Source organism: Aythya ferina (assembly GCF_964211825.1).
Source record: "Aythya ferina genome assembly, chromosome: 3".
Classification (NCBI taxonomy): Eukaryota; Metazoa; Chordata; class Aves; order Anseriformes; family Anatidae; genus Aythya; species Aythya ferina.
This window is the reverse complement of record NC_140298.1, coordinates 9,543,968-9,555,612: the sequence shown is the minus strand read 5'-3', so window position 1 is coordinate 9,555,612 and position 11,645 is coordinate 9,543,968. Positions and strand designations below refer to the sequence as shown.

The 11,645-nt window shown below is 44.2% G+C and overlaps 1 protein-coding gene across 6 annotated transcripts in view; it reads left to right on the top strand.

Moving 5' to 3' along the window:
* PLEK (pleckstrin) overlaps window positions 1–11,645 on the top strand; it is a 47,353-nt gene that overhangs the window by 24,720 nt on the left and 10,988 nt on the right. Inside the window, exons 1-4 of one of the 6 annotated variants that reach the window (XM_084515022.1) lie at window positions 1,110–1,130; window positions 4,535–4,647; window positions 5,012–5,123; window positions 8,706–8,861. In XM_084515022.1, coding sequence (XP_084371148.1) covers window positions 5,076–5,123; window positions 8,706–8,861 — 204 coding nt within the window. In that variant the 5' untranslated portion in view covers window positions 1,110–1,130; window positions 4,535–4,647; window positions 5,012–5,075. The other 5 variants (XM_084515018.1, XM_084515021.1, XM_084515017.1 and 2 more) reach the window with 5 other exon arrangements.

Here is an 11,645-nt window from a genome sequence, read left to right as displayed (position 1 = left end):
CGGTTTTACTCCCCTCACAGGCCAGACATATCATGTTGTAGTAAATTGTGTGTGGCTAAAGGCATTGATTGCAATTAGCTTCCCAAGTACACGAGAGGTCAGATCTATAACGAGTTTTTTTTCCCCTTATTATTTCTGCCTGCATGATCACCTTTCTCTGGGCACAGCTCAGGCTGTGATTGTATTCCAGACCACTACGGCAAAATAGCAAACACAAGGGAGAACTTAATAAGCATTGTAATATGGATCACGTATACATAGGCTGAGTAACTGTTTTACTGTGTGAAAGTGAAATGCGGTGAGGGTGGAGCATTTATGCAGAAGCAGTTTTAAATGTAAGCATTGTCTTTCTTTTTATTGATCTGATAACTTCACATGCCTTTAGTGCTTACATTTATCTGCCCCTACCAGATGTTCTTTATCATTGTAGATGACAGGGGAGAGGCTACCTTTCATAAGTCTTTCTGGGAGGTTATTTTTTTTGCTGCAGCATAACAACTGCCCTTAATAGTTGTGACTAGCTTCACCTGGACTCTCCACCCCACACCTCCACCTATGGACCCTATTTCAGGTCAGTCCTGAGCCTTCAGTCTTTGCCTGAGCTATGTGCTGGTCTTAAGTTTTGCTACAGGCAATACCCTGCCAGTTCTCACAGGGATTTTCTGTGCGTTCCAGGCCCTAGGGAGATGTTGGTCTGCATAGTTCCCTGATATTACATGCTTGATTTTTCCATGTGGAATAAGATAACTGCAGGAATAAGGAGGCATTGTGCTTTTTGCTGAAAAAAATAAAAAATTGCTCTGAGCACAGAGCAAATGCAGTGACCCCTACAAGGGTCAAAATTAAATATGTTGTTATAGGGCCTACACCATGTCTTAAGTCACAACAGTAGTTTATTTCTAGAAGCAAATACATAGGCTTATGTGTCCTTCCCTTCATTATTATTATTTTTTATTCTTTCAAGTCTGCTTTTTGTTTCTCTGGCATCTGAGACTTCACAGGCTATTATCTGGAGTCAGTAGGATACACTAAGCTAATTCCCTTTCCTTTGGGGGCAGGGATACTGCAAAGTTCCCATGTGCACTGATGAGCCCCTTAGTGCTCATGAAGAGGGCGGTGAGCTTCCTCAGGTGAGCAACTACCAACGTGTTCATTCATCCTCATCTCTCTTTCTTCCGAGAGCTACGAGGGTTGCATGCTGCAGTTTCACCTTTCTAGACATCTCTGTTGTGCCTAGGCCTTCTCTGCTTTGCCTGCATCACCCACGTGTGTTGCTGATGGAGAAATACCCTAGGGAAGAGGTAGGTCACAGGTGAGGTTGGATGTATTCAGTGAAAAGTCAGAGCTTATATGCATGCAAGCCATGGCGTATGCTATGTGCTGGTCCAGTTTGCCTAGAAGACATGCAGCGTTAGTCCATCTGGTGTCTTGAATCTGCTCTAAATGGTTGTTCTGTGTGTGACGTGTCAGGTGCATGAACGTTTCAGTATCACTCTTTATGTAGATCTCCCCATTTTCCATTTAATATGTTAATCCTGCTGCATGGCTCTACAAGAATTAAATACGTGAAACGTGCCTAGAGGTCAGAATAAGATGGCTCCTTTATGACAGACGACACGCAGCAGTTAGGTTCCAAGGTGACACGAACAATTCCTGTAATATTTTCCTGCTTTCTTCTCTTCAATTCCTTTCTTAATACCACGCTAACTGTGAATGTTCTGGTTTTGGGTTTCTTTTCGAGAAGTGGATGTAAAGCCACAGTCGCTCATTTGCTAAAAATAGCCGTGTGTGGTGCCACATGGAGTGAATTGTGCTGAGCCGTGCATCTGCCAGCTCTCAGTTTAATGCTGTAATTCTTCTGAGATCGCTGCCTCTGAGTAGAAGTCAGAAAGGGTTTTACTTCTACTTGCAGCTGGACCTTTGCAAACCTTATGTTATTTTTTTGAATGTAGACAATCATTTTGATTGTATCGCATCTGATTTAATTTCTCTGGGAAATCTGGCTTGATTTGCTGGAGAGATGCATGTTTCTGGAGAACTCAACCATTCTGTTACAGATGGAGTGGGCTTACAGCACTTAAAGTGCAGCAGGCAGATCTGAAATCCAGCCATGCAAGGGCTAGCACTGAGAGCAGCAAAGCTGATGTAACAAGCTGAAGAGCTGCCTGTGTTCCTTGCAGCCGACACATTTACTTGCAGAGAGATGGCTGGGTGTAAATGCCCATCAGTCTCTCAGCTAGATCCCTTGCTCACATAAATTCAAGTGATTGCTTTTTTTTAATGCTTGCAGGAGCGAGTCCTGAAGTAGCAGAAAGAAACATAATTTTCTGAGGAAGTACAGCAGCAAGATGTCACTTACAGGAACGGTTTAGTTGCCAATAAGCTGAGCTAAGATATTCATCTGTGATCTCTGCTGCAGATTGTGTTGTTGTGGCAAATGTTTGTAATCTGCCATCAAGCACCTTTACTTCGGGCAGAAATGGGGAGAACAGGGTAACTTACAGCAGATTTCCACAATTCAGGTTATGATCCTTTTGCTGCCAGAAATCAGCCCTTCCATGGAAAGCCAGAAGAATGCAGGCCTTCCTCTTCCCTAGGCCTGCTGCTGGTCTTTATGACCAGCTTGTTAAAGAAGATGTGCATCAGCACCGTGTCCTTCACATCGGCCACAGTCACTGCATGGTTAAGGACCGTCTTGCTTTGCGTGAGTGATTTAGTTGATCAGCACATTTCTGCCCGGGGATGACAAAGCGTTGATTCCCCTGTGATGATGGGTGATAAATGAAACAAAGTCAGAAGGGCAAAAAGAATAGCTGAGCTTTGAAGATGAGAGAAACAATGCAGAGAAAATAAACGTTATAAAAGTAGCTGCATCCAGCTAAAACTCAATGAAGATAATTTTATGCCTTGACAGTGAGTTGCTTAAGTACCTAATGGTAAATTCTGGAGTCATTGGCTTGGTGCTACTGTATCTCTAATTTCATTTCACACATCTTCAAGGACTTTTTATGCAGGTAAATGAGAAATTGAGTGTCCTTTGCTTACTGGTGTGGTCAGCATCCTTTTCTCTTCACAGTAAACCACTTTCTAGTATAAGGTCATATAGATGCTCTATCAAAGGACTGTCCCTGGTCATTTCATATCATTAGTTCATCACTGTAATCCTGAAATCCTGACTAAGCATAAACACCAAACCGGCAGGAGCAGGTGGGCAGGGATGCCAAGGGGGAAATCTGTACAAAAGCTGCCTGCAGAGAGAAAGACACTGGCAGTTTAGTCTTTGTTCTCATAAGCCCTTCCAGATGGGGAAGGGGTTTTCTTTCCTCAGGACTAAAGGGGAGCAAGGTAGAGAAATAAGTAAGAGCTAACTGTGAGCTACTTTGTGGTCTTTAATGTTCACCCCCAGGCTCCGTAGCTTTATGGGTGCCTTTTTTTTCTTTTAAGGTCCACAAGGAGTCCACAAGCTTCTGAGTACATCAGGCATTATGATGGGCCTAGAGAGATTATTTAAACAGCAGCTAGCAGAGAAAGGTTTGAGAAAATTAGAGCAAGCAGTTTGGCTGTGGAGCTTGTCTGGTAGCTTGTGGAGCTTGTGGAGCTTGTCACAGCTTCACAAATTGCTAAACAGATTGCTGACCTGATCCTGGGGCTCAGCAGAGCATCCCAGCTAGAAGAAGACTTCTTTACAGCATGCAAACTGTGCATCACAGCTGGCACATAGAAGGGAGTAATCCAGTTTTCGTGCCCGTGGTGGAAAGGACAAGTTATAGCGAGTGGAAATCATTACAGGAAAATGTCAGTTCGGACAGCCAGGAGAAACACTGAGCAGTTGGGGTAGTGAACATTACAAAGGAGGGAGTGGACGCTTATCTGTGGGAAAACCAATAGATAGGCATTGCTGGAGAATGACTAGAGAAAGTCTCTGAGCTTTTTTAATCCTCTGTTGTAGACCTTGTTGGACTTGCATACACTTCTAAGTAAAAGCTGGGAGAAGACAGGAGCCAAATGGAGAACAGGAATTTGTCTGAGGAAAAAGTCACGTGTTTGGGGAGGGCATTTGGCAATGGAGCACTTCAGGACGCAGTGGCTGTCGCCTGCACAACGCTGCTGTTGGGAGGAAGCTCCATGCCTTGTGCCTGTCAGGGTGAAATACCTCTGCAAGTAGCAGGGGTGACAGATGAGGTAACACTGGGTTCAGCTGTGAAGTGATACGGAGTCTTGCATGTGGGAGAGCACTCGGCAATGCACCACTGCCTCCTGTGTCCCACCACCCCTCCTCCTGTATGGGAAACGGGGAGTGTGACTGCTCTATACCACATGCCGGAAAATGTTTTTACCTTATCTTTTACCAAACAGCCAGATGGGCTGTGTGACAAGCGAAAGATGCTCACAGAAGGTGACCTTCAGTGGCGCTTCACACAGTGTGCTGGTCTCACCCATTTGTGCTGTTCGACACCTAACCTCGGTGGGAAGCCTCAGCGTCAAGCTCCAAAACCTGACCAGGTCTGGATAAACAATGTTCTTGTATCAGCAGAGGGCGCAGCACCATTAACCAAGTGAAGGCTCTCCAGTTTACCGCCAACCCTACCTGCTCATGCCCTGGGAGTCGGGCTTCAAAGATGGGATGAAGTAACACTGACAGAGCTGGTGAGTTAGCAACCTGTCTCTGGGATCCTCTTGGTGTGCGTCAGGCAGCCACATGGTACACCACCCTCTGTTGTTTTCCTAGAGCTCATGTACTCACAGAGTGGGCTTGAGTCCTTGGGATTAGGCATTAAAATGCTTATTCAGTTTCCCAGGGCTCTGTCACCAAGGCTGGCAGTGCTTGATACAGTGGGGCGTTCTGTCATGCCGCTGCCTGCTCTGTCAGAGGCAGCCTATAAATACACACGTGCTTCTGCGTTTCCCTATCTCTTACCCTAAGAGGAAATGGGCTTGTTTTCATGTGATTAGCAGGCAGAGGAACTTGTGAAAGTGACACAGCTGGGCTGTAAAAAACTCTACCCCACAGACCTTGCTGCCAGAGGAGCCTAACTGCTGTCTCCGATAGACCTCAGAGCAGGACCGCCCGAGCCATGGAGCGAGAACCAATGCGCATAAGAGAGGGCTACTTGGTAAAGAAGGTAAGGGGTGGCTTTGGACAGAGGGGGAGGGAGCTGACTGAATGGGTTGTGGGACTATGGGTAAATGTACTTTGGTTTCAGTTACTTAAACAGAAGAGGTGTCTTTTTTTTTTTTTTTTCTTTCCCTATTTTTCTAAAAAAGAAGGCAAATGAACCAATTCCTTAAGCAATAGAACAATGTGATATTAGTGATTATAGAGGTACTTGCTAGCACTTATATCTTGCTAGTGTATATATAAGGTACTTTGCATTTATCTTAGATGTACCTCTGGGTCAAAAATTCTTATTTTCTTGAAGAATGCCTTTATTCGAAGCTTGGCAAAAGAGGTAACAGCTTGAAATGGCCACAGCCTACTTTACTGCACTTAATCAGAGTTAAACGTTGGGGATGCACAGTGATAGCACGGGTCAGAGTCTGGCCTAGGGAGAGTTTGTGGGGCTTTGGACACACCTCTCCTCTGTGAAGGTAGTCACTGCCGCACTGCAACCTCTGCTCTGGAGTCTTTTGTGGTAGAGCCCACAGGATAAGGTCAAGATTTTTATGTAAATCTGTAGTGGGGTAAAGCAGTTTAAATTGTGTCAGTTCTGGAGCTCTGTGCTGCGGTGTCTGTGCTCATCAAAACTAGAATTTCACTCATCAGAGCTGCTGGCTGGAGGGGTCTCTAATCTGGGACCGCTGTTGCAAAAAGGGCACTCATCAATCTTATTTCGACCGACACTGAGAGGAAGCAAGTTCATAAAGTAATCTCAAAGCGGCACCAATGCCGTCATGAGGAAGGAGACGACCAAATTCATGCAGAGCAGGTTGCAGATGTCTAGTTCCCATGGCCCAATTTGAAAGCAGATGGCTCACGATCCATATTTCTCCATGGCAGGGGAGTGGCTGGGAACTTAGACACCGGGGCAGACGATCCCAAGTAGTATGTCTGGCTGGGTATGCCAGGGAAAAGATGCATACAGACGTGTCAATGTGAGTCCCTGCTGTTCCTCTGAGTTCTGGGTCCCCAAGAAGTTTCTCTGTGGGTGTTGCTAATGGAAAGTTGCAGCTGGGTGCTATTGCAATGGCAACGGGGAAGTGGAAATTGTGCTCCTGTTCTCTAACAGCCTCGTAGGTGGCTCTGTCTTTGCAGAAGTGAGCTTATGCTGCTGGTGAGGAGCAGCAGTGTGCTTAGAGGGAGGCTGGCGGGCAAAAGAAGCAGAAGATGCAGATTTTAGTGGTACCAGCTAACACGGATCCATCAGTGAGGCTGCTGTGAACTCCACAGCCAGCGCTTCCAGCTAGGATGGGCATGTTCTCAGTTACCCTTATCTGCCAATTAAGTAATCTCCTCCTCTTCTTTGTACCTGTAAAGTGAAACTCCTGATCAGACCTGCCAGAGTAATCACCTGTGCAACCACAATCATCTTCTAAAATGGTGGAGGTGATTTTTCACTGATTTTCTTGTTATTTACCTTAGGCTAGGAACATGCTTGGGGTTAGTGTTTTGGCTGGTACAACATGATCTTCAGTGAATATGGATTCAGATTTGAGAGTTGATCTTATGTCAGCCTAAGCCACTGTATATCTGGGGGACCTTGGGTCATCTGAGCAAGCAAAACAGCTCATTTTCTACCCATCTAGTGCTACCGATATTTTTTTTTAAAATAAATAGTTCTACCAAAGGGAGGTTGCGTGAGCTTTTAAAGTGGGTAATGATTTCAGAGAACAGTTCAGGGAACACCCATCTTTATCTGCAGCCTTTGGAGCAAGGGAGATGATTTGGTTTTTAGTCTGGGAAAATCAAATCCAGCGTCCTGCATTTGTCTTTTGTGAGCTGTTTTAGCTGAGATCGACATGGCTATGTTCAGGCTTGCTGATGGTGTGGATCCGAGACTGCCAGTCTAACCCTGCTCCGCAGTGGCTTCCACTGACAGAGCCATGTCAGAGTCTTCAGGAAGTACTGGACATGTTTCTCCATGAGCAGAAGTACCGTAAGATGCAATAAACTGGCAAAAGGAAATTGCAGTGGTTCTTGTATTGGCTCCCCATCTCACTTGATTCCTTAGCAGAAAATCAACCTGTGGGTCAGTTTGGGTTCTCCAAAAATGATAAATTCTTATGGCTCAAACAAAAAATCAAACAAAAGAAAACAACATTCAATCCCTATGTGGTATCCACATCAAGGTTGGACTGTTCGTTCAGTTCTCTGCTCATCTGGGTTTCCAGAGAGCCTCCAGCACAGCAGTTTACCTTTGGAAGGCAGCATTCACTTGTGGGCTACCTTCTGCTTGCAGTGAGCGCTGCAGAGGCTGGAAGCAGGTCCCATGCTCAGTCAGATCTTTCACGGTTTTTCCTCTCCATCCTGTAAGGTCTGCTTCAGAGTGCAAAAGGCCTTTCTTGAGAGCTAAGGCAGGAAAAAAAGGATGTGATGGTCAAAGGTTTCATCCTGGAGGGGAAAGAGGGAAAGACTCAGTGTTTCTGTCCTGTTCACTTCTGCAGAAATGCAAATAGAAGTAACTCTGCCCATTTTAAAATCAAAACAAGCCACTTGCACAGCATGATGGTGGCCACCTCATTTCTGTCTGCAGCTTTAGCTCTGCTTAGCCACCATGGTAGGAGAGGGAGCATAAACTGAGGTCTCTCTTTATGCCAGAAAGATAAGGAAATCAAATGTCTTTGGAGGATAGCCTCTGATTTGAGGCCTACAGATATCGAGTGTGGATCAGTAACTCCTCAGAAATGTTGATTTTCAGCACATCTAAATGCTCATTTGGCTGAGCAGTGAGTCACTTGGGTGTCTGGGATTGTGACCGTTTTTGAAGCTGTCTGCAGGCAGGACCAGAGGGAAGCTAGCTAGGACACGACAGTCTTAATAATTCTAGCACTTAATTGTGCTCAGCACAGAGAGAGCACAGGTCGTTCCTCTTTGAGGCCCTGTGGATTTTGCCATATGTTTCACTATACATAGGGTCTGGCCCAGGCTTTATTTCTGAATTTCTCATGTCTAACTGCTGTGATTCAGAAACAGGAAGTAAAAGCCTTAAAAGATGAAACGAAGCACCTCAATTTCTCACCGCAGCAGTTGGAGATCCACAGCCCGAGGCCTTTGAACTACTCATTATGCTTACTATTGCTTTCTTAAGTCTAGAAGTCCTCTGAGATATGTGCTTTCTTATCTGACAGCCAGGCCTCAAGAGCTGACTGTATTGTGGCACCAAGTCCTAAACACAGCACAGGAAGCCCGGAGTTAATGAGAGAGCCCTAACGGGTCAGTTCGCATCTGGATTTTTTGAGGATTGTTCCTAGTGTTGTCACTGGGTCATTTTGAAATCACAAACGTACGGAAAAGAAACATCATCTGGGGTCATGATGCAATTTGTGAAAAATTCACAGCAGAGGTGACTAGAAAGGGAAATAAATGGTTGTCAGAAGAATAACAACATATTTTAACAGCATGGTGAGATGGGTGTGGTTGTGGCTCATTATTTCCCTTGAGACCCTATAATTATTTTAGAGTCAATCAGATGTTCCCTGGTCTTTGGTGGATATCATATAATCAGTGATTTATCAAACATAATGTACACCATGATTTATTGATGCAGGGCAGCATGTTTAATACCTGGAAGCCGATGTGGGTCGTGCTCTTAGAAGATGGAATTGAATTCTATAAGCGGAAGTCTGACAACAGCCCCAAAGGGATGGTCCCACTAAAAGGAAGCACTATTAACAGCCCATGCCAAGATTTTGGTAAAAGAACGGTAAGTAAGTTTTTTTTATAACAATGATTGACAGTATAATTGAATTCCTGGAGGCAGCAAAGGGGCACAAGGCTGCTGGTTAGATTCTTTACATTTATCCTGGTGGTCACCTTCCCTCGTCTTAGAAGGTTGGAAGCAAGGCTGGACTTGTGTAGAGTTTGAAAGGTGTGACTGAGTTAAAACTCAGGATATTTCAGGAGGAGCAATTCAGACAGTGGATTTTTTTTTTCTTCTAAATCTGTCAGAGCAGAGCTAAATTATATTGTCATGGGACACTTAGCAGTTGAGTGGGGCAACTTATGTATTAAATATAAATTTATCTGCTAAGATCCACAGAATAAAATTGTGGAAAACTATTTCATGAGCAACAGAAAAAAATAATTATTAATTACTGACTAATAATTAATTATCATGGCAAAGAGCCATGACTAGCTTATTTGGACACGAGGGAGATAAATGCTGTGGTACTAATGCCCCTCCAAAAAGCTGTGATTCCTGTTTCATTACCCTTTGGTAACTACCTGACCCCACGTATTTCACATTCACATGATGTGTATGAATTGCATGCTGTGTGGTTATGTGTAGCGCTTTTGTGTGTGACTAAGAGCTAGCCACGTGTATACTTGGGGAGAGAGAGGAAAATAATTGGGGGAAATGGGTTCAAATGATGTACATATTTGGGCTGTCTGTGGCCGAGCACAGCAAGCACATGGATAAGGTCTAAACTGGACGTATTAGAACAAGTCCAGAGGAGGGCCATGAGGATGCTCAGAGATGCTCAGAGAGCACCTCTCCTATGAAGACAGGCTGAGGGAGTTGGGGTTGTTCAGCCTGGAGAAGAGAAGGCTATGAGGAGACCTTACAGAGGCCTTCCAGTACCTAAAGGTATTAGGGAGTGTAGAGATAGTTTAAAGACATTACTCCTTATCCTAAAAAAGGATAGATTAAGATTAGATATTCAGAAGAAAGGCTTTACTGTGTCGGTGGTGAGGCACTGGCACAGGTTGCTCAGAGAAGCTGTGGGTGCTCCATCCTTCACAGCGTTCAAGGCCAGGCTGGATGGGGCTTTGGGCAACCTGGTGTAGAGGAAGGTGTCCCTTCCCATGGCAGGGGGGTTGGAATTAGATGATTGTTAAGGTCCCTTCCAACCCAAAACATTTTTTGATTCTCAGTTCTCAATGAGATGCATAGATCATGATATTCATAAATCGAGTCTTATTTGAAAGAAAATAAAATGCAGGAAAATGCAAGCATATGTATGTGGTTACAGGGTTCCAGAAAAGAAAAGATCCTGTTGGTGAAACAGGATTTCCATGAGCAAAGAATAATATATTTAGCCCTTTGATAACTTAACAACTCTCAATTTCAGTTTGTTAAATAGGTGCTATAGACCCAGGAATTCCTCTCACAGAGAGTTTCCCCCAGAATCTGGGAGATTATCCAATTACAATTCAAAGAAACTTGCAGGAGGATGACTGAAAAACAAACAAACAAACAAAAAGAATCTCAGGGAGTGTTAGAAAAGTAGAAATAGTGTGAGAGAGTGCACTTCAGAGAGCACTTGATTTTCTCATATGTATAAACTGAGGAGAATTACCTGTCCTTCAGTTCTGTGGTGAGTGGAGCCAGGGTTTAGACCTGCTTACTTTCTTTTTTCTTCTCCTTTTTTTTACTTCTTTTTTTTTTTTTTTTTCTTTCTTTCTTTCTGTGCTCTGACCAATATTTATGTGAAAAAAATATGTTGATTTTATAGAGTCTTTTTAGACTTGATCGTGTTTAGAGGCTCTTAACTTAAAAGCTCTGCTTGAGCCAGTACTAACAGAGAATAAGATTGTTGTTACTCATGGGCTGAGTCAGGAAAGTGATGGATGGCTTCTTCTCCTGGGGACAAAAGGTTTTAGAGGACCATTACTGTGTAAATCCCACTGTGGGCAGGATCATCAAGAGCTGCCAGCTCTTCCTAGATCTCTGTAGGCACTGGGAGTTGCCCACGGAAGGAGACCATTATTGTGCCTGGACAGAGAATTTCGTGATCATGCATCCCTAACCCATCCCACACCTGTCATAGATATTGCACTACCTGAACTGGCAAGGGAGAGCATCCAATTGATTCAGAAGCAGTTGAGATCAAACCCATTTACTCTTTTGTCTCCCCAACAGCTCACCCATCAGCATGGCTGGGCAATCCTTACTGTTTGACTCCTTTAGCTTTGCACCTGACCTTCTGCTTCAGCAGGCACAGCTTTGTGTCAGTGGATTGCCCCAGCACAAGGCAGGAGCTCTGCATTTTGCACTTGTCTCCACCTCTTTTGCAAACCGTGAATAATAAGGATGAAGTATAACTATATGCAGGACTAGAGCATGAGGCAGGACATTAAATAACCAAATAAAGGAACTCAGTTTATCTGCACACATTTAGCTCTGATTCAGCTAATTTGAAACCGTGTTTCTACATTATCTAATTAACAATCCTCTGTACAGCTCTTCTTACTCTTTGTGTGAGGTGTAACTCATGGGAAGGAGGGTACCATGTTCAAGAGTATTACAGTCCTACAACATAATGCTAGAAGTAAAGCTTTTCTCATAAAGTATTGCTTTCCAGACAGTTTTGCTTGTTTTTAGGTCCCACAGAGGCACTAAGATCAAAGCAGTTCTGTAGTGGTTGCTTGGAAGTGTCAGTAACGGTATCATACTTAGCAATGATGAAAAGATAATTCACCAGCGTGTGTGCACTCTACAAAATGGGCAGAGTCCGAAGTGTTCAGTGTCAGACTTGGGGAGCAA